The sequence below is a fragment of the Cherax quadricarinatus genome, chromosome 1 (genome assembly GCF_038502225.1).
Source record: "Cherax quadricarinatus isolate ZL_2023a chromosome 1, ASM3850222v1, whole genome shotgun sequence".
Lineage (NCBI taxonomy): Eukaryota > Metazoa > Arthropoda > Malacostraca > Decapoda > Parastacidae > Cherax > Cherax quadricarinatus.
The window spans coordinates 16,821,666-16,845,260 of NC_091292.1; the positions used below are offsets into that span (position 1 = coordinate 16,821,666).

Consider the following 23,595-nt stretch of genomic DNA (forward strand, 5'->3'; position numbering starts at 1 on the left):
TCCGACATAATCACTCCCAGGTCTTTGACGTTGGTGTTTCGCTCTATTTCGTGGCCAGAATTTGTTTTGTACTCTGATGAAGATTTAATTTCCTCATGTTTACCATATCTGAGTAATTGAAATTTCTCATCGTTGAACTTCATATTGTTTTCTGCAGCCCACTGAAAGATTTGGTTGATGTCCGCCTGGAGCCTTGCAGTGTCTGCAATGGAAGACACTGTCATGCAGATTCGGGTGTCATCTGCAAAGGAAGACACGGTGCTGTGGCTGACATCCTTGTCTATGTCGGATATGAGGATGAGGAACAAGATGGGAGCTAGTACTGTGCCTTGTGGAACAGAGCTTTTCACCGTAGCTGCCTCGGACTTTACTCTGTTGACGACTACTCTCTGTGTTCTGTTAGTGAGGAAATTATAGATCCATCGACCGACTTTTCCTGTTATTCCTTTAGCTCGCATTTTGTGCGCTATTACGCCATGGTCACACTTGTCGAAGGCTTTTGCAAAGTCTGTATATATTACATCTGCATTCTTTTTGTCTTCTAGTGCATTTAGGACCTTGTCGTAGTGATCCAGTAGTTGAGACAGACAGGAGCGACCTGTTCTAAACCCATGTTGCCCTGGGTTGTGTAACTGATGGGTTTCTAGATGGGTGGTGATCTTGCTTCTTAGGACCCTTTCAAAGATTTTTATGATATGGGATGTTAGTGCTATTGGTCTGTAGTTCTTTGCTGTTGCTTTACTGCCCCCTTTGTGGAGTGGGGCTATGTCTGTTGTTTTTAGTAACTGAGGGACGACCCCCGTGTCCATGCTCCCTCTCCATAGGATGGAAAAGGCTCGTGATAGGGGCTTCTTGCAGTTCTTGATGAACACAGAGTTCCATGAGTCTGGCCCTGGGGCAGAGTGCATGGGCATGTCATTTATCGCCTGTTCGAAGTCATTTGGCGTCAGGATAACATCGGATAGGCTTGTGTTAATCAAATTTTGTGGCTCTCTCATAAAAAATTCATTTTGATCTTCGACTCTCAGTCTGGTTAGCGGCTTGCTAAAAACTGAGTCATATTGGGACTTGAGTAGCTCACTCATTTCCTTGCTGTCATCTGTGTAGGACCCATCTTGTTTAAGTAGGGGCCCAATACTGGGCGTTGTTCTCGATTTTGATTTGGCATAGGAGAAGAAATACTTTGGGTTTCTTTCGATTTCATTTATAGCTTTTAGTTCTTCCCGCGATTCCTGACTCCTAAAGGATTCTTTTAGCTTAAGTTCGATGCTTGCTATTTCTCTGACCAGTGTCTCCCTACGCATTTCAGATATATTGACCTCTTTTAGCCGCTCTGTTATTCTTTTCCGTCGCCTGTAAAGGGAGCGCCTGTCTCTTTCTATTTTACATCTACTCCTCCTTTTTCTTAGAGGAATAAGCCTTGTGCATACATCGAGTGCCACCGAGTTAATCTGTTCTAGGCATAAGTTTGGGTCTGTGTTGCTTAGTATATCTTCCCAGCTTATATCGGTTAGGACTTGGTTTACTTGGTCCCACTTTATGTTTTTGTTATTGAAGTTGAATTTGGTGAATGCTCCCTCGTGACTAGTCTCATTTTGTCGGTCTGGGGCTCCTCGCATACATGCCTGAACCTCAATTATGTTGTGATCTGAGTATATTGTTTTTGATATGGTGACATTTCTTATCAGATCATCATTGTTAGTGAATATGAGGTCTAGTGTATTCTCCAGTCTAGTAGGCTCTATTATTTGCTGGTTTAAATTGAATTTTGTGCAGAGATTTAAAAGCTTGTGTGAGTGTGAGTTTTCATCAGAGCTGCCTCCTGGTGTTATTACTGCAACAATATTATTTGCTATATTCCTCCATTTTAGGTGCCTTAAGTTGAAATCCCCCAGGAGCAAGATGTTGGGTGCAGGAGCTGGAAGATTTTCCAGACAGTGGTCAATTTTTAACAGCTGTTCCTGGAATTGCTGGGATGTTGCATCCGGAGGCTTGTAGACTACCACAATGACTAGGTTTTGGTTCTCGACCTTTACTGCTAAAACTTCCACTACGTCATTTGAGGCATTAAGCAGTTCTGTGCAAACAAGTGACTCTGCAATGTACAGGCCAACCCCCCCCTTTTGCCTGTTCACTCTGTCACATCTGTATAGGTTGTAACCTGGGATCCATATTTCATTGTCCAAGTGATCCTTTATGTGGGTCTCAGTGAAAGCCGCGAACATTGCCTTTGCCTCTGCAAGCAGTCCACGGATGAAAGGTATTTTGTTGTTTGTTGCTGGCTTTAGACCCTGTATATTTGCAAAGAAGAATGTTATCGGACTGGTGGTATTGTTGGTACTGATAGGATTGTTGAAATTAACACTGTACTCGGTATTAGAATGTTGAGAAACGAACCAGACACTGTCACAGTGAATCTTACCAAGTGTCTAGAGGTAAATACACACAGATCTAAATGGATTGTGAAAACGTGCAATTGCATTAAGTTTTATAACCTGCATGAACTGTATCACTGTAGGCAACAAGAGCATTTCACCCCTCCGTGGAAGATGTGTTCATTTAATATCACATACCTACAAGTCCCTCCCAAGAAGCTCATTGCTAGTAATCCCTTCCTTAAATCTCTTGTTAGAGCAACTGCTCAAGAAGAAATTTTTCGCCTAGCTGGTAGTAATAAGTTATCACAAGTTATATACACTGATGGATCTAAACAGGAGTCTTCTGGCAGGGCTGCATCTGCTCTTGTTGCCACCTCCCTAGTTAAGAACGATAATAAATTTGTTGAGTTAGGCATAAGAATTAACAACTGGGCGTCTACACTGCAAACTGAATTGTTTGCAATCCTAATGGCGCTAAAGCTAACCTATGACACTGAGCTTGACTCTATCATCATTACTGATTCTATGTCATCATTGAAGGCTCTTGGCTCATATAATGACTCCAACAACATGCTCATTGGGGAAGCCAGGTATAGATACTCAAAAATTAGGGACAAAGGAATTAATGTACAATTGCTATGGATCCCATCACACATTGGATTACTCCTTCATGATAAAGTTGATATGTTAGCCAAGAAGAGTATCCAGAAGGAGAACGTAGAATATAACTTTGGTATAACTGTGTCTAGCATTAGGAATAATATTAGGAGAGAAGTAAATAATGAAGATGATTGTTATAGGAATGCAGTTAGAAGCCTGAGTAGATCTATAACCCACTATGATAACATGAACGTAGATAAGTATGTTTATGGAGCAACTTGCAATGTGAACAGACTGACTGATGTAGTGGCCAGGCTTAGGCTTGGTTACAAGTACTTCTGGCAGTTTGGGAGACACACAGATGATGATCAAACTAAATGTAAATTATGTGATCAGGCATATGGTCACTCTCTTGAACACTATGTGCTTAATTGTCCACTTATTGAGGAATACAGAGACAGACAGTATAATAACCTATGTGACATGTCAAGATATCTTATTAATGAAAATAAGATACCAGATATACTAAGCAAATTTCCTAAATTTGCTTGTAACAGATAAGTGAACTATAGATATGTAGATATAAATCCATATGTATTCCTGTTAACCCTTTGGGGCCTAGTTCCTAGGCCTTTTGTGTATCCACACGTTCTCGCGCTACCGTCCACAGGATGGATATGGGGTGCACAATAAACTAGCCACTTCGGTGGCAAAATCTAAAAAATCTAAATCCCCAGCGGGGAACCAACGCTGGGTCACTTCATGGCCAATGCCCAGGACGGGACTACGCCGGCGAATTAAACACACTGAAAATACAGTTGCTGTGCCCCCATCCTTAAACTATTAATCAAAAGCTATGATGTTATTGTATGTGTAAGATGTGGGAGCATTTGTGGGTGTGTGCCGTTAAGCTTGTTACACTCCTTGGTATTGGCTTGCTTTTCCAGGCCTTCAGACAGTCCAGAAATGAAGGAATTATGTCAGCTTATCATTAAACTTAAGTTAGTTAATGCCGCATGATGTATTCTCTGTACGAAAGCTTTTGGTCACTTCTTTCTTGTACAATTTTAAAGTTCAAACAGCCATTTGCCGAAATTATTATTATTATAATCAAGGGGGAAGCGCTAAACCCGGAGGATTATATAGCGCCTGGGGTGGGGGGATGTGGAAGGCATTGAGGCTTAATTCGGGGAACTTGATTATTATTATTATAATCAAAAAGAAGCGCTAAGCCACAAGGGCTATACAGCGTCGGGGAACTGGAGCACAAATCCAATTCCCTAAATCAAGAGCCCCTCACCAACATCAAGGAACCTTCCGTGAGGGGCCGAAATTCTTAATTTTTTGTTTTTGCATCATTTTATGCTCATTATATGGGGGGAAGTTTTTTCTTGCATCAATTTTTATTCTGTGACATTTATGTGTTAATTTCTGTCATGCATATACCAATCCATTTTATCATTTTAAGTTTTCTTGAGGGATTCTAGCCATTTTGATAGTAAGTACATATCTTCCCTTTCACCTAGCAATATACGTATATAGATACCCGGATATTAATATTGTTATGGGTTGTATAATGATGAAGAAAATCAATGGCTTCCAACAGAAATTATGCAATAATGCTTAATTTTTATCCGTCTTCTGATTTCGTTGTATTGTATACGTATGTATTTTAAGCAACAATGGATGTGTGATGGCAATGACCCCTAGAGTAACCAACAGAGATTTATATACGTATATGTAACAGAGAGAGAGAGAGAGAGAGAGAGAGATATCATAATCTACACGTGGAAAATCCTAGAAGGAATTGTCCCGAATCTGCACACAGAAATCACTCCCTACAAAAGTAAAAGACTGGGCAGGCAGTGCAAAATACCATACCCCCGGCCAGGATTGAACCCGCGGTCATAGTCTCAAAACTCCAGCGCGACGGGCTGGAGTTTTGAGACTCTATGACCGCGGGTTCAATCCCGGCCGGGGGTATGGTTTATTTGCAATCGTGTCATTACGATTTCTTAAGTCATGTTGACGGCAGTGAAGGGACTTGAGCTAGAGTTCGTCACGGCCACGCTAGCTGGAGATTCGTCTGTAAAAACTTGCATTTGTGGTCACAGAGGTGCCTGTGCTAACTTTCCTATGGTGTAGAAATATACCTAGTTGGATGAATCTTATTGTGGCTAGCTGGTCTAGTGGCTAACGCGACGGGCTGGAGTTTTGAGACTCTATGACCGCGGGTTCAATCCCGGCCGGGGGTATGGTTTGTGGTTCATACGTTGGACTATGTGCGGCCAGCAGTAACAGCCTGGTTGATCAGGCCCTGATCCACCAGGAGGCCTGGTCGTGGACCGGGCCACGGGGGCGTTGATCCCCGGAATACCCTTCAGGTGGAACAAGAGTGGTTGAGAGTTAAGAAACTATCAGTAGACTACAGACATCAAAGAGAAAGAAGTAACCATCACTTGTCTTATGCACACAGGGTCGCTGACATCGATCTTCCAGGTGTTTTTGGGTCTACAGGCAGGTATGGTGCTGCAGGCACATCAGAGCCACCATGGTCGTGCGTGTCGCTGGCTGCTGTGGTGTGTACTGCTGGGGGCGGTGGGTGCTGCCCTCTGCAATGCCTCCATCAACGATGGTGTTATCCCTGTCAACAAGAACCTATGGTGGGTCCTCGCTCATCTCTCTGCTTTCACCTGTTATTGTTTCATTCACAGGGAAGCGCTAAAGTAGTGGGAGTCATATTATTATGTCCATGGGGAAGCACTAAATCTTTAGTCATACCACTCGTGAAATCGGAAGTATTCAGGTTCGATCCCAGGGATGTCCTTGAATATGTAGTACCTTAAGCGAAATTGTGCAAATTGCCGCCTCCCTTCCATATTCCGGTGCATACCCTTTGCCATAACTTTATTATTATAATCAAAAGCAAGTGCTAAACCCACAAGGGTCGTACAGCACTTTGCCATAAAACAGTTTTTAAACAAAACTATTTATTATCCTGAGCTTCAAGTAAGGACAAAACAAAATAAAAACCACAAATAAATCTTTTTATAAACAATGGTAGATTACTACAGCATTTCCTTACTACGTACTTCAAAATAATACGTAGATACCCCAAAAATATGAGTCAGCTAGGGGTAAACAAAAAATACTGCTTGGATTTGACTGCTTTTGGCTAGCCTAGTGCGAGCCAAATCCTCACAATTTTCATTATATTTCACTAATGTGTTTCACCAGGTCTCTCTCCTTCGTCATGGTTACCTCCTGCTTCGCTTACTTCCTGCTGGCTGTCTGCTACCTGCTGGTCGATGTCTGGGGTGTGTGGAGTGGCGCCCCTTTCTACCAGGCAGGTAAGTACCAAGTTTTTTGTGTGTAATGATAAATATATGGTTACAGGGGTCAATTGGTAGATGGCGTTCGTGCACGTTGCTCCCTTCTACTATGCAGGTCAGTATCAGAGTTGGGGAGGGAATGGCGCAACACACCTCCGTCTATTAGGTAGGTCAGTACCTATGCTGGAGAAGGGGAAGTGCATCCTCCTTCTTCAAGGCAGGTCAGTACCAGGATTGGTAAGCAGGACAGGCGAGTACCAGGACTTGGACGGGGCAGAGTGATGACCCTTCTAACAAGTTTTCTTCTAGCAAAGCTAAATTTACTTTTACATGGGACTTACCATTTTGGACGGAATATCACACATTTTATCATGTTTCTTGTTGTTGGATGTAAATTTGTTCCAAGGAAGGAAACAGTAGCATTAATTCTTTGGATAGAGCCTTTCTTCAGGGAAAAGTTCACATAACCCTGTTGCTGAATACAGTACGTTATTTACCGTACAATTGTTCTTCATGCCTCTGATGCCATTTACATTTTGCTCTGCAGGTATGAACAGCATCTTCCTGTATGTGGGTCATAATGTAGCATACAACATCTTTCCTTGGCATTATGCTGTGGGTCTCATGCATACTCACCTGGCTACACTGACAGAGACCCTCTGGGGAACTACACTCTGGGTCATCATAGCACTCTACTTGCACCACAAGAGAAAGTTTTATACAGTGTAAACCCCCATTATATATACTATATATTATTATTATTATTACAGTCAGAACTAAGCTCTAAACTCACTAGGGTCATGTAAAGCCTCGGCAGCATGCCACATACACACCACCTCACACCCTTCTTATAGTTTGGGCCATCCATTATTGTTTAAGAAACTCATATGTAGCTATAGGCAGTCATGATGTATTAATGTTGAAACTAATATTTAGTTTTATTCTAATTGGGGGAAAACATTAAACCCCCAGAGGTTATGTAGCATTTAAGGAATAGAAGGAATTCAGAATTAATCCAAAAAAAAGAGGACAAGTTCAGTTACTTGGATCAAGAGCTTCACACAGGCATCAAAGTACCTCCTTTAAGAGATCAGAACTAATTAAGTTGCAGTAACAGGACCATTTTCAAAAAAAAAAAAAAAAAAAAAAAAAAAAAAAAAAAAAAAAAAAAAAAAAAAAGCTCTGTGCTTTTCAGTATATCTTTTCTATGTCTACTACTTGTAACTTTGTTGACTACAGAAAAATAGTTTTATATGACATGTCATTCCACAGGCACATTAACAGACAATTTAAAACAAGTTTTATTAGTAAGATAAAGCCATGGACTAGACAACTTGCTTGTTGTTAAGGGTTGAATTTTAATTGTTGGCTGGTAATTCATATTAATGGTTTGGAAAAGTATCATGTTTTATTTTGTTAATGCAAGAAAAGCTTCATTACATGGCTTGATCAACACTTGGTTTGTCTTTTGCTGCAGGAAACTAAGCCAATTAAGTAATGATAGAAACTTTGATAATTCATTCATGGATTTCATAGAACTATTTTTCCAGTTTTCATGTTTTTTGTAGCATTGAACATCACATGTACAGTTGAGTGGACAGTTATACAAAATATCTTTGACAGTTTTCGGTTTTGACATAACAGCAAATTTTGAGTATTGTGTTTTGATTTTCATTGCCTTTACATGAATGTATGTCAAACAAGGTATGATGAAAAGGCAAATAGCTCTAAGAAAGGTAAAACTTTTTTTTTTTTTAATGAAAAAGAGATTCACTACATTTCAAAAGGCAAAATTTGTTAAAGTTGAAAAGATCCACTTACAGCTATGACTGATGGTTGACACACCAGTGACTTTGCCTTTTGAAATGTAGTGAAAGTTGAAAAGATCCACTTACAGCTATGACTGATGGTTGACACACCAGTGGCTGAGTGTTAAGAGCAAAGTTCTTGAAATAAAAGTCACCAGTATAGTAATGCTAAAAGTTTAAGTGATTATCCTATAGAACCATGATTTTTAATTTTTTCTTGGAAGGTACAGAGTTTCAAATTCTTTGCATGGAAAAATAGTTCCTGGCAAAAACCTTCAAGCAATGTTAGACCAAGTTGTCATTTTTTTTTTTTTAAGATCAAGTGACGTGAAACTTTAATTTGACTCTCTTTCATATTTACTGGAAATGTGCAAACTTTTTTTATATGCTCAATTCAGTCTAATTTTTACATTGTTAAGAAATGTTTATACAGTACAGTAATTGGTTATTAAGACTGGAGAGATTTAATCAGCCATTAAAACAGTCCATCTTATGTAAAGTCTATTCAAAAACAGAGTAAAAAATTAATGGTGATCATAACAGTTTGAAGGAATTTGGGAAAATTTGTTAATTGAATTCAAGTCCTGGAGACAGTAAGTACAAGTACAGTGTTCGCAATCTCAAGGACATGTAGGTATGCTGTGGGTTACAAGGTCATTGAAATTGTGATGTCCATGCTATTAAATTATTATTATTATTATTATAATAAAAAAGAAGCGCTAAGCCACAAGGACTATACAGCGCTGCAGGGCAGGAAGGAAGCGAGGGCATCAGGTGGCAAAAGGGAGATGGATGAGTAATAGGTTACGGATAACAGCGGGGTAGTGGATGGTGAAAGGGTAAAGGGCAGCAAGAGACTGAACTAGAAAGGGCTGAGGGGAGTGCAAAAGGTATCATCATCAGAGTTTGTGGAGTAAATCAGTCATTGTCAAGAAGTCAATGAGAGAGTCAGGATTAAAGGAGGGTCCATCAGCAAGAAGGGAAGGTAAAGAGAGAGTAGTAGAACGAAGACCACGTTGGAGGTAAATTCTGCATGCTCGTTGATAGAGAGGGCAGTCTAACAGAATGTGGCTAATCGATACTGGAACTTGACACTGCTCACAGAGAGGAACAGGGTGTCTCTCCATGAGATACCCATGAGTAAGACGAGTGTGACCAATGCGAAGGCGGGAGAGAGTGGTCTCCCAACCTCGGCACTGATGACAAGAAGATGGCCAGTAACCTATGCTCGGTTTAATAGAATGAAGTTTGTTACCGAGCAGAGTTGACCAACGTTGTTGCCAATGGGTGTGAAGGTGGGTAGCTATTGCAGCAAAATAGTCCAGAAATGGAACACCTCTATAGGAAATTGGTAGGTCATGCACTGCTGACCGCGCAGCAGTGTCTGCCTGTTCATTGCCCTGTACGTCGACATGACCAGGGACCCAACAAAAAACAATATCTTTATGCTTGGTAGAAATACGGCGTAGCCAAAGTTGGATACGGAGAACTAGGGGGTGAGATGTATCAAATTTTCGTATAGCCTGTAGAGCACTAAGGGAGTCTGAGACTACCACAAATGATGACACAGGCATAGATGCGATACGAATAAGTGCTGCAAGAATGGCATACAATTCAGCAGTAAAAATGCTAGCCGAAGATAGTAAATGTCCTCGCACGACGCTGTCCGGAAACACTGCTGTGAACCCGACACCATCTGAAGACTTAGAGCCATCTGTGTACACAGCAATGGCATGAGAATGAGAGTGGAAGTGATCAAGAAAAAGAGAGCAGGAAGCCACCGTAGGCAGTTGGGCTTTCGAGCAAGGGAGTGAGAAAGAACAGACCCGAACAGCTGGAACTTCCCAGGGGGGTAGGGAAAAGTGAGATGCTACATGAACATATAAAGGTGGTAACTGAAGAGAAGACAAGAGCGAATGTAGGCGAAGAGAAAAGGGACGGAGCAAACAGGGGCGGCGAACAAATAAAGAATGTCTACTAATATCGGTGACCATTCTATAAATGGAAGGATTGTGGAGATCGTGAGAGCGTACATAGTAGCGAAGGCAATGGGCATCACGGCGATCAGACAAGGATGGAACATTCACTTCTGCATAGAGGCTCTCAACAAGGGAAGAGCGAAAAGCACCAAGGCATAAACGTAATCCTTGGTGATGAATGGGGTTAAGGCTAGAGAGAGTAGCAGGAGAGGCCGCTGAATAGATCTGGTCACCATAATAAAAAAAAATGTAAAGTCCTTGGCAGTAGGTTCGTAGACAGCAACCACCCAGGGAGGTGCTACCATCCTGCCAAGTGAGTGTAAAACAGAAGCTTGTAATTGTTTTACATGATGGTAGGATTTCAGGTACGTCTTGCTACTTCTGCTTACACTTAGGTCACACCACACATGCATGTACAAGCATGCATATACACACTCCTTTGGGTTTTCTTCTATTTTATTACTAGTTCTTGTTTATTTCCTCTTATCTCCATGAGGAAGTGGAACACAATTCTTCCTCCGTAAGCCATGCATGTCGTAAGAGGCAACTAAAATGCCGGGAGCAAGGGGCTAGTAACCCTTTCTCCTGTATACATTACTAAAGTTGGAAAGAGAAACTTTCGTTTTTCTTTTTGGGCCACCCTGCTTTGGTGGGATACGGCCGGTTTGTTGAAAGAAGAAGAAATGTAAAGACCTAAGCCTAGGAAAAGTAAATAACCATGGCACTTATAAACTAAATAATAATAATGTAGATCTTAGATCTTAATCTTCTGGTGAGTAGTAATCTAAATCCAAGACAAGGGTGTTTAAGTGTTTGCAATAAAGCGAATAGAAATTCTTGGCTTCATATCATGAAGTATAAATAACAGGAGTACTCAGGTTATTCTTCAACTCTACATATTGCTAGTTAGGCCTCAATTAGAGCATGCTTCACAGTTCTGGTCACCATATTACAGAATGTACATAAATATGCTGGAAAACATACAGAGAACGATGACAAAGTTGATCCCATGTACCAGAAATCTTTCGTACAAGGAAAGACTGAGGGCACTGAATCTGCATTCTTTAGACAGGAATAGAATTAGGGGAGGATATGATTGAAGTGTATAAATCTAAAACAGGAATAAATTAAGGGAAGTTACTTTTTGCTGATGATACTGTGCTTATGGGAGATTCTAAAGAAAAATTACAAAGGTTAGTGGATGAGTTTGAGAATGTGTGTAAAGGTAGAAAGTTGAAAGTGAACATAGAAAAGAGTAAGGTGATGAGGGTATCAAATGATTTAGATAAAGAAAAATTGGATATCAAATTGGGGAGGAGGAGTATGGAAGAAGTGAATGTTTTCAGATACTTGGGAGTTGACGTGTCGGCGGATGGATTTATGAAGGATGAGGTTAATCATAGAATTGATGAGGGAAAAAAGGTGAGTGGTGCGTTGAGGTATATGTGGAGTCAAAAAACGTTATCTATGGAGGCAAAGAAGGGAATGTATGAAAGTATAGTAGTACCAACACTCTTATATGGATGTGAAGCTTGGGTGGTAAATGCAGCAGCGAGGAGACGGTTGGAGGCAGTGGAGATGTCCTGTCTAAGGGCAATGTGTGGTGTAAATATTATGCAGAAAATTCGGAGTGTGGAAATTAGGAGAAGGTGTGGAGTTAATAAAAGCATTAGTCAGAGGGCAGAAGAGGGGTTGTTGAGATGGTTTGGTCATTTAGAGAGAATGGATCAAAGTAGAATGACATGGAAAGCATATAAATCTATAGGGGAAGGAAAGAGGGGTAGGGGTCGTCCTCGAAAGGGTTGGAAAGAGGGGGTAAAGGAGGTTTTGTGGGTGAGGGGCTTGGACTTCCAGCAAGCGTGCGTGAGCGTGTTAGATAGGAGTGAATGGAGACGAATGATACTTGGGACCTGACGATCTGTTGGAGTGTGAGCAGGGTAATATTTAGTGAAGGGATTCAGGGAAACCGGTTATTTTCATATAGTCGGACTTGAGTCCTGGAAATGGGAAGTACAATGCCTGCACTTTAAAGGAGGGGTTTGGGATATTGGCAGTTTGGAGGGATATGTTGTGTATCTCTATACATATATGCTTCTAAACTGTTGTATTCTGAGCACCTCTGCAAAAGCAGTGATAATGTGTGAGTGTGGTGAAAATGTTGAATGATGATGAAAGTATTTTCTTTTTGGGGATTTTCTTTCTTTTTTTTGGGTCACCCTGCCTCGGTGGGAGACGGCCGACTTGTTGAAAAAAAAAAAAAAAAAAAAAAAAGTAAATAACTTGCTAAAAATATCCAACCAAGACAGGACTCATAGCAGTGAGTTCAATTTGGAAAAATTTAGATTTAGAAAGAATATAGGGAAGCATTGGTTTGGTAATAGAGTAGCATCAAGCTAAAACACCTTGTGTAGCTTTAAAAATAGGTTAGACAAATACATGAGAGTGTGTGAGTTGGACCTGCTTAGCTTGGGCCAATAGGCCCATTAGTATAAATTAGGTTCACTTATAATTAATAGAAATACTGTACAACTATGATAATTTCTTTAGTGATAAGTAGTCAGTAAGCCGTTAAATAAAGTCAGCCCATAATGCCTAGGCATAATAGAGGCTCTCTTTGCACCGCAACCCATTATTGTAAAACTATAATCTCAATGTGCTACTTGCAAAGAAATAAATGAATTTGAATTTAGGCCTGCAGCAGTGCTCCTTCCTTTTTAACCCTTAAACGGTCCAAACAAATCGGCGTTCAAATTCGTATTGCTACAAAAGTAGATCTACTTTTATTTACATATTTTCAAATGTAACAAAAAAAATGTAGATAAAAGTTTTTTTTACACGTTTTCAAATGTAAAACAAAAAAAAAGATTACATTTTTTAACATACTTTCAGATGTTGAAAAAACGTATATATACGTTTGGACCATTTAAGGGTTAAGCAGGTGTGGCTTGGACCTGCCTAGCATGGGTCAATAGGCCTGCTGCAGTGTTCCATCTTTATGTTCTTATCAGTTTTCTTGAAGACTATGGCACTGCAACAGCATTAACCCTTTGACTGTTTCAGGCCCCTCTCTGAAACTGTCATTCTATGTCGCCAAATATTCGAAAAAAATAAAAAAATTCTTATGAAAATGTTAGGAATATTTTTCTGAGTGTTTTAAGCCTAAAAAAAAATTTTTTGCCATCACTACTTACCGAGATACAGAGCCACAAAGTTTGCAGAAAGTGACGTGCGTACGGCAACAGCGGCGACTGCCGCCCACCCGGTATTCTTTTATTTACTCTAATTCAAAGGTTTCTGGCATTTTTCAATATTTTTCTGTTCCAGGTAACTTATGTGGCCTGTGAGACCAATGTAAGGTGCATTGTTCAAATATACACTCATTATTTACAACACAATAACAGAACAAACTTTATCACTATTAGTTTGTGTATACACTTTGTTTACACAAACAAACAATACAAAACAATGTTTATTACTATTGTTCCATAATATATATACATATGTACAGTCACTAAACACGTTCCTAGAACTGCTGCAGCTTGTGGAACTCTTTGAAACATGGGTATATGCAGAGGGGCACTTGACACTCCTCACACATAAAACGAGTGTCTCTGCGTGTTTGTGGGCGTTTTGTGGTATGTGTACATACATAACACCTCTTCTGAGCATTTTTCTTGGCAGTAGTAGGAGGCAGTTGCATGGGGTAGTGATCACCAGGCCTGAAACGAGATGACATGTGTTGGTAATTTCGTGGGTGCTGGTCTACTGCAGGTGTTGCTCCTTGGTACTTTGCAATTATTTGTCTGATTACTGACAAGCAAAATTCACCATATTTTGGTGTTTTCTTGGTCTTCAACTTGTATATGTTATAAGCATTCAGCATAGAGATATCAACAAGATGGAAAAAAGTTTTATATACCACTTATAACTCTTGCGTACACAGTCTGCAAACCCAATCTGCATGTCACATTTGTCCACTAAGTGCATATTGAGGTTGTAGTCCATGACAGCTGCAGGCTTTAGAATGGGTTCACTGGTCTCTCTGTTGTGCCTGCCACTGTGTACCATTTCGTTTCGGTGAACTGATGTCAATAATGTGACATCACATTTGTCATGCCACCGAAATGCCATGATGTCATTGGCAGCAAAGGCTTGCACCTCACCTCTGCGAGTGCCAGCATCGAACCTTGGCACATGTTTACGATTATGACACACTGTGCCACACACGCCTGTCAAGTTCACTCACAAGAAATCACTGAGTAAGGGGCTTGTGTACCAGTTATCAGTAAATAACATATGCCCCTTACCAAGATATGGTTCCATCATTGTTCGAACCACATCACCAGAGATACCCAATAACTTCATGGTATCTCTCAAAGTATTACTGCCAGTGTACACAATGATATCCAAAACTAGACCACTTCTGCAATCGCACAGTACAAATAGCTTTATACCAAAGCGTTTCCTCTTGCTTGGTATATATTGCTTGAATGAGACTCTTCCTTTGAATAAAATCAAGGACTCATCAATAACAAGCTTCCTGAAGGGATAAAAATACATGCAGCACTTTTGTTTCAGGTACATAAACACATTTCTTATCTTATATAACCTGTCGCTTCTGTCAGGCCTGGTTTTGTCTGAAAAGTGTAACATACGTAACAGTATCAGGATACGATTGACACCTATAATGTCATTAAAACCTGGAGTTGAAATCAGGCGTTCTGTTGCCCAGTATGTGGTGACAGTGTGCTTATACACATGTGGCATAAGCATTATTGTGGCAAAAAACAGGTACATTTCTGCCACAGTTGTCTCCTTCCACTTGTGTAGCCATGATTTTGGTGAGAGAATTGTATTTGCCATGGTGTAATCACAGTATGTGTTTGTTTCCCTGACAATGATGTCCATCAGGGGTTCATCGAAGAATAACTCAAAGCAGTCCAGTTCACTGGCATTGTTCCCAAGTGGACATGATGGCTTTATTCCACTTTGTGTTTCATCAAAGTCATGGGGACTGGGAACAAACTCGTCACCGTCCTGCCAATCCCAGATGCGGTCTGCTGGTGGGGTCTGGATATTGTACCGTGGTTGTGGTTGTGCAGGTTATGGTTGTGCAGGTTGTGGTTGTGCAGGTTGTGGGAGTGTGGGGTCGGGTGAGGCTGGTTGTTGTGCAGAGTCAGCAGCGTGGGTAGTAGCGTGGCCCGCTGATGGTGCCACATGGGCCGTGCCACCCTCACTATCACCACCACTGCCTGCTCCCTCACTCACATCATTCATATCCATCGTTACAATACCATCATCTTCAATATCAGGTCAAGGTGTAGGGCCACGGGATGTGCTCCCAGAGTTTCTCCTTCCCCTTGGAACAACATATGAAACACTACCAGACCGCATGCTACGTCGTACATACTGCCGCTTCACTGGGGAATATTCACCCTCACTGTCACTAGAACTGCTTTCAATGGCCTTGAAATCACTATCACTATCACATTCACTGCTAACATCTGGGTGTTGTACACGACCAAATAGTTTCCTCTTTCGTCCTGGTACAGGCGAACGTGAATGTGAACAAGCCGGCCCAGCACCAGAGGTGGAAGGTTGTGGGTCATCTGGGTTTTCATCACTAATTACGTTATCCTGGGCACTTTTTCCGGTAACACTCGCTTCAAAACCCTGGAATTCACTGTCACTGACATTTTCATCACTGTTAGAGCTATCACTTGGGAACAAAAGACCTCCAATCCGCCGAGGAGTGAGGAACTTCTTACCGAGAGGCATGGTGAAAATGGACTAACAAGATGGCATTCCCACAATGCACCGCTGGGTCCCAGATTTTTTTCACAGGGTGCACACCGACCACTGAGACCCATTCTCTCTCATGTAGGTCTACCAGGCCTTTCCCGCTTGATTTGAAGCCGCTAGAATTTGTGCTTATAAATACGTCAGAAACATTGGCTCGTAAGACGTATTTATATGTCGTAAACAGTCAAAGGGTTAAAGACTGTCAGATGAAGCACATAATGAAACAGTATTTAAACAGTGCATCTCACTTCTTGTGAGGGCTCTTATACAAGAAACCACCAGGATGTCATACTAAATCAAAATCAGCTCTTATATAAAACTCAACTGTAAGATTGTTAAAAAAATTTATTTTACCTCTAAAAGTTAACCCTTAAACTGTCCAAACAAATTTACGTTCACATGTGTAGTGCTCCAAAAGTAGATCTACGTTTTTTTTTAATATTTTCAAATATAACAAAAAAAAAAGTAGATCAAAGTTTTTTTTACATGTTTTCAAATGTAAAAAAAAGAAAAGAAGATCTACTTTTTTTTACATACTTTCAAATGTTGAAAAAATGTAGATCTACATTTGGACAGTTTAAGGGTTAATGGCAAATCTTGATGATTATTTGAGGGTGATCACTTACACCGACTGATCGGAGACTAGAGGCTGGGCTGCAATTAGGGTATACATGATCAAGACTCCACCATGCTTTGTGATGAATGATCCACATAGGTTTAGAGTTTCATGAAATACAATCTACAATTAATACTGTACAAGAATGGTATACAATACCGACAAGATGAAATTAAGACACATGTGCAACATCTGGGTATCTTTATTGTAGACGTTTCGCCATCCAGTGGCTTTATCAATACAAATTCCGGGACATAACTTGAAGACAGTAGAACTATGTACAGAAGATGAGGTAATCACTCCTAGGTTGAGGGACTGATTACCTCATCTTCTGTACATAGTTCTACTATCTTCAAGTTATGTCCTGGAATTTGTATTGATAAAGCCACTGGATGGTGAAACGTCTACAATAAAGATACCCAGATGTTGCACATGTGTCTTAATTTCATCACAATTAATACTAAATTTCTCTGCAAAATACATTATGAGTATTCAGCTGAATATAAATTTATTTCAATTCATCTAATTAAATCATATATGGAATGAAAAAATGTTCAATCACTGTGGTTAACTTATATTTACAAGACCATTGTTTTGAGTTCTATGCTAATAATCAAAAAGAGAATAATACAATTACAGTAATAAATTTCACAGATAAACATATCTGGTTGAAAAGAACTATATAAAAAGTACTGTATTTCAGTGTGTAAATAACTGGTCATTACTGAATTTCACAATGCAAATCATAACAGTGCAGTCAAGAGAGATTAATACAATTACAATAATAAATTTCACAGATAAACATATCTGGTTGAAAAGAACTACATATTTAAAAATACTGTATTTCAATGTGTAAATAATTGGTCATTACTGAATTTCACAATGCAAATCATAACAGTGCATTTATAATTTTTGCATATCCAAACAAGTTATAAATGTTTTTCTCATCCCCAGCATCCATGAATTTAAATATAATACATATTTGCAAAGTTTATATCTGTGATGATTATATGGTAAATATTTTTTCGAAGCCATCATATTGTATTAAGAAATAAAGTTACAGTTCATATGAACCAATTTCCATACACCTGTTGTCCTTTCACTTAAGAGGTATTGAGTAGTTGAGTGGTAGTATACACAAATAACCCACATATAGAAGACAGAACCTTTGATGAGGACAGGAACAGGACAAAGAAAGGAGGAAGTGGAGTAGTGGTAGAAGTAATGCATTACCTTTACCAGTATTACTCCACTTTCTTCTGTTTTCCTCTCTTTGTCTCGTCCCTGTCCCCCTCACCTATATATACTGGCTCCCTCACTCTCGTGTGGTAATGTGACTAGTAAACGGTTGAAGTCGGACCAAAACATAGTCATAAGTCTCTCCTCCTATGTTTGGGTTATTTGTGTATTGTTCCAGTCACAATACTGAGCCTTTTGTGGCAGGTCACATCCTATGGAATAGTCAAAGGCTTTGTTAGGGGAACCTCAATGGTATACTCATATCATGGATATGGGTATACCCTATCCATATGGTATACCATATCCATGATATGACATTCCAAAATAACACAATACTGCATATAGAATGGGGCATGTAGCTACCCACTAGTACATAATTTCCTCCCTTCTTTTACATATATTGAAAGTGCAGCAATACAAAAAATATCCCCCCTCCTAAAAAAAAAAGTTGATATACCAAACAGTTACAGTAATTATTCTGTAAAACTGTAAACTCTTTGTAATACTGTACAATTAGCCACAATCCTCTCCACATACTATATCCTTAGCTTCTGTTATCATTTTTTCCCTCATTATTAACTATATGTATTATTTCATATACAGGCACTTATAATATTCTAGTTTTTATTTGGCTAAAACAATCTAAAAATCTAGCTTAGAATATACTGATAAAAGATGCAAATAATTTTAAAGTCATTATTAAAAATTGTGACAAATATATTATGTAAATAATACACTAAGTCCTCACTTAACATCTTCAACAGGTTCTTGGAAACTGTGACTTTCAGCGAAACGACATATAATGAAACAATTTTACCATAGGCTAATTGATATCAACATCAGGGGTGCAGTGCACCTTTAGCACTCATTGAAACAGGGTTAAATCAAGGAATAAATGTTTGCAAAGCAAAAATTGTAAAGAACACATCTTACCACCATGCAGTTCAAAAACCAACAATAACAAATATGGCAGGCTTGCTAAGTGCATTTGTACTGCATTGTTTATTGTCATGCATTTGTATGATTATCATATACAGTGGACCCTCGACTAACGCTATTATTCCGTTCCTGAGAGCTCATCGTTAGTCAAAATAATCGTTAGTCAAGTTAATTTTCCCCATAAGAAATAATGGAAATCAAATTAATCCGTGCAAGACACCCAAAAGTATTGAAAAAAAAAATTTAACACATGAAATATTAATTTTAATACACACAAACTGAAGAAGACATGCACAGTTACATGACACTTACCTTTATTGAAGATCTGGTGATGATTGATGGGATGGGAAGAGGGGAGTGTGTTGATGGTCTTAGTGTTTAGAAGGGGAATCCCCTTCCATTAGGACTTGAGGTGGCAAGTCCTTTTTCGGGGTTACTTCCCTTCTTTTAATGCCACTAGGACCAGCTTGAGAGTCACTGGACCTCTGTCGCACAACATATCTGCCCATAGAGGCCTGTACCTCCTGTTCCTTTATGACATTCCTAACGTGTTTCACAACATTGTCAGTGTCACCATTAAACACTTGTTCAGGTTTCAGTCCTTCACTGTCTATGTACTCCTTGAATTCCTGCACATATTTTTCAGCTGGTTTTTGGTCCAAACTGGCAGCCTCACCATGCCTTATCACACTATGTATGCCACTACGATTCTTAAATCTCTCAAACCAACCTTTGCTGGCCTTAAATTCACTCACATCACCACTAGTTGCTGGCATTTTTCTAATTAAATCGTCATGCAACTTCCTAGCCTTTTCACATATGATCGCTTGAGAGATGCTATCTCCTGCTATCTGTTTTTCGTTTATCCATACCAATAACAGTCTCTCAACATCTTCTATCACTTGCGATCTCAGTTTCGAAAACATAGTTGCACCTTTGGCAACAACAGCTTCCTTGATTGCCGTTTTCTTGGCCATAATAGTAGCGATGGTTGATTGGGGTTTTGTGTACAGCCTGACCAGCTCGGAGCCATGCACTCCACTTTCATACTTAGCAATGATCTCTTTCTTCATATCCATAGTAATTCTCACCCTTTTTGCTGTAGGGTTGGCACTAGAAGCTTTCTTGGGGCCCATGGTGACTTATTTTGCAGGTGCAATCACTAAAAAGGCTGTGATAATATGAAATGTTCTGATTGTATGCTTGGAAGCAACCGCGGTGGCTGGCTGGCTTGTAAACACTGGCCAGAAGTGGACGCGTCTCAGACGGAAGGAATAGTGTTGGTCGAGTTTTTTAGCGCTAATCGAGGCAAAATTTTTGCGATAAAATGTATCGCTAGTCAGATTTATCGTTAATCGATGCCATCGCTGGTCGAGGGTCCACTGTACTATATAATTTATGAATTTTTATTTTACAATAATTTGTATTCATTTATTTTCCAACCCACTTATTCCAGTTCAGGGTCATGGGTGGCTGGAGCCTATCTCAGTAGCTCAGGGCACAAGGCAGGAACCAACCCTGGACAGGACGTCATTCCATTGCAGGGCGCACCCACACCCACACTCACTCATAATGGGACAATTTAGATGTGCCAATTAACCTAATGTGTACATCTTTGGGATGTGGGAGGAAACTGGAGTACCTGGAGAAAACCCATGCAGACATGGAGAGAACATACAAACTCCACACAGACAATGGCCTCGGCCAGGAATCGATTTTTTTTCATCAACGTTATAACGAAACGTTAAGCAAGAACTTCTTGTACAAGAAAAAATAAAACAATTTTCATAAATAATAAATAAAACTGAAGCTTATTAAGTGAATAATATACAGATCAATGCCTAATGATCTGAACAAAGAATGATTCTTATTAGTAAGAAATGGTAAAAGAATAACAGCATACAATGTAGTAAGTCATACAAATCACACAATGTCAATGCATACCTACAAGTACTGTATATACAACTAAAAGGAAATTTTTCCTATATTATTATGAGATATCAAAATACAAATATCAAATACTTTGCTATAAATAATACTTTCTGTCTTATATCTACACTTTATTACTTAATTAGATGCTTGGATATTGCTCATTAATTCACAGTATCACTTAAAGCATCAGAACTTGCAGACGAATCATTAAGTGATAAAGGAATAGTAACCATTTTGGGTTCATCCACAGCTTGTACAGTGGCTTCATCCTCTGCTTCCTTTTCACTTATCTGTCTAAGAATTTTTCTATTATCAGCACTATTAACTAGTTTGTCATCTTCAATAATATCCTTTAATCTTCCACTTACAATTCTGCTATGATGTGATCCCTCCCAATAGCATTTTCCACACTGACAACATATGTAAAACACTTCGATGCTTTGCAATACAGAATCAGGTACAGGTTCCACTTGAATCAAAACTCCAGATCTAGAACGACCAGTTGCAAGATTAATACATCCTCCTTGGCACTCAACCCATTCATCTTTTACTGTTTTACCCCAGAAACCTTTATAGGTCTTTGCAGACAATGTAATAAGTACAGAAGCAGGCACACACATATAAGAATCTGAGTTACATTTGGAGCACCGTGCAAATACATCACTCAAAGTCACCTTAATGTTGAACACCACTACTATCTCTACAAGTTGTTGTTTGGCAGCCTGCAATAAAAAAAAAAAGATGTAATCAGCACGGACAAAACTTTTTAAAGTGAGGCAACACATCCAACTCACTCACCCATCAACCTATTCACTGCACACTCATGTACATGACTACAAGTAGACTCACACACAAATCAGTCAACATTTTAAACACCAGGTGTGGGATTACCAAAACTATTATCCAGAGGGCTGAAGAGGGGTTAATGAGATGGTTTGGACAAGTAGAGAGGATGGAGTGAAATAGAATGACTTTGAGAGTATACAAATCTTAAGTGGAGGTAAGGCAGGGTAGGGGTCAGCCTAGGAAAGGTTGGAGGGAGAGGGGTAAAGGAGGTTTTGTGTGCGAGGGGCTTGGACTTCCAGCAAGAGTGCATGAGCGTGTTAGACAGGAGCGAATGGAGACAAATGGTTTTTAGGACTTGACGTGCTGTAAGCAGGATAACATTTATAAAGGGAGTCAGGGAAACCGGCAGGCCGGACTTGAGTCCTGGAAATGGGAAGTACAGTGTCTGCACTCTGAAGGAGGGGTGTTAATGTTGGTTTTATAACTGTAGTGTAGGCATACCTCTGGCAAGACAGTGATGGCAGGAATGATGATGAAAGTTTTTCTTTTTTGGGCCACCCTGTCTTGGTGGGAAACGGCCAATGTGTTAAAAAATAAATTATTATTATTATTATTATTATTATTATTATTATTATTATTATTATTATTATTATTATTATTATTTTACCACATGCATTGCTTACAGAAGAAGCATTCATCTCCATTTTCCCATGGAGGTGAAAGGAAACACTACAAGGACAGGAACTATTAATAAATTGAAAAGAAACTCAGTTGAGTGTATATACACATACATGTATATACACAACTGCATGTACAGTATGAACTAGGTGTAAGTAGCAGTGATAACTTGTACCTGTTTATGAAGCAGATACAAAAGACAACAGCAATCCTACTGTTGTGTAAAATAATTACAGGTTTCCATTGCACACTCATTTGGCAGGGTAGTAGTACTTCCCTGGGTGGATGCTGTCTACCAACCTACTTAAAACTATAGAAAATTCGATGTTTACAGCTGATACTAATTCAATACAGTATCATTTCAGTATCCATGGGGAAGTGGAAAAGAATCTTTCCTCCGTAAGCCATGCGTGTCGTATGAGGCGACTAGAATGCCGGGAGCGATGGGCTAGTAACCCATTCTCCTGTAGACATTTACTAAAAAAGAGAAGAAGAAAAACTATAAAACTGGGATGCTTGAATGTGCGTGGATGTAGTGCGGATGACAAGAAACAGATGATTGCTGATGTTATGAATGAAAAGAAGTTGGATGTCCTGGCCCTAAGCGAAACAAAGCTGAAGGGGGTAGGGGAGTTTCGGTGGGAGGAAATAAATGGGATTAAATCTGGAGTATCTGAGAGAGTTAGAGCTAAGGAAGGGGTAGCAGTAATGTTGAAGGATCAGTTATGGAAGGAGAAAAGAGAATATGAATGTGTAAATTCAAGGATTATGTGGATTAAAGTAAAGGTTGGATGAGAAAAGTGGGTCATAATAAGCGTGTATGCACCTGGAGAAGAGAGGAATGTAGAGGAGAGAGAGAGAGATTTTGGGAGATGTTAAGTGAATGTACAGGAACCTTTGAACCAAGTGAGAGAGTAATTGTGGTAGGGGACCTGAATGCTAAAGTAGGAGAAACTTTTAGAGAGGGTGTGGTAGGTAAGTTTGGGGTGCCAGGTGTAAATGATAATGAGAGCCCTTTGATTGAACTTTGTATAGAAAGGGGTTTAGTTATAGGTAATACATATTTTAAGAAAAAGAGGATAAATAAGTATACAAGATATGATGTAGGGCAAAATGACAGTAGTTTGTTGGATTATGTATTGGTAGATAAAAGACTGTTGAGTAGACTTCAGGATGTACATGTTTATAGAGGGGCCACAGATATATCAGATCACTTTTTAGTTGTAGCTACACTGAGAGTAAAAGGTAGATGGGATACAAGGAGAATAGAAGCATCAGGGAAGAGAGTGGTGAAGGTTTGTAAACTAAAAGAGGAGGCAGTTAGGGTAAGTTATAAACAGCTATTGGAGGATAGATGGGCTAATGAGAGCATAGGCAATGGGGTCGAAGAGGTATGGGGTAGGTTTAAAAATGTAGTGTTAGAGTGTTCAGCAGAAGTTTGTGGTTACAGGAAAGTGGGTGCGGGAGGGAAGAGGAGCGATTGGTGGAATGATGATGTAAAGAGAG

General features: G+C 39.7%; 2 protein-coding genes across 8 annotated transcripts in view; one reads left to right on the plus strand and one right to left on the minus strand.

The window, feature by feature from the left end:
- Hgsnat (Heparan-alpha-glucosaminide N-acetyltransferase) overlaps nt 1–8,284 on the plus strand; it is a 77,136-nt gene extending 68,852 nt beyond the window's left edge. For all 4 annotated transcript variants that reach the window (XM_070099101.1, XM_070099140.1, XM_070099199.1 and 1 more), the window contains exons 12-14: nt 5,455–5,641; nt 6,216–6,328; nt 6,858–8,284. In XM_070099101.1, the coding sequence (XP_069955202.1) occupies nt 5,455–5,641; nt 6,216–6,328; nt 6,858–7,039 (482 nt within the window). In that variant the 3' untranslated portion in view covers nt 7,040–8,284. The remainder of the gene's footprint in view (nt 1–5,454; nt 5,642–6,215; nt 6,329–6,857) is intronic.
- Nucleotides 8,285–19,266: 10,982 nt separating this feature from the next.
- The window catches only part of Nbr (exonuclease mut-7 homolog), a 60,168-nt gene continuing 55,839 nt past the window's right edge, over nt 19,267–23,595 (minus strand). For all 4 annotated transcript variants that reach the window (XM_070098980.1, XM_070099026.1, XM_070098881.1 and 1 more), the window contains one exon: nt 19,267–21,347. In XM_070098980.1, coding sequence (XP_069955081.1) covers nt 20,787–21,347 — 561 coding nt within the window. In that variant the 3' untranslated portion in view covers nt 19,267–20,786. The remainder of the gene's footprint in view (nt 21,348–23,595) is intronic.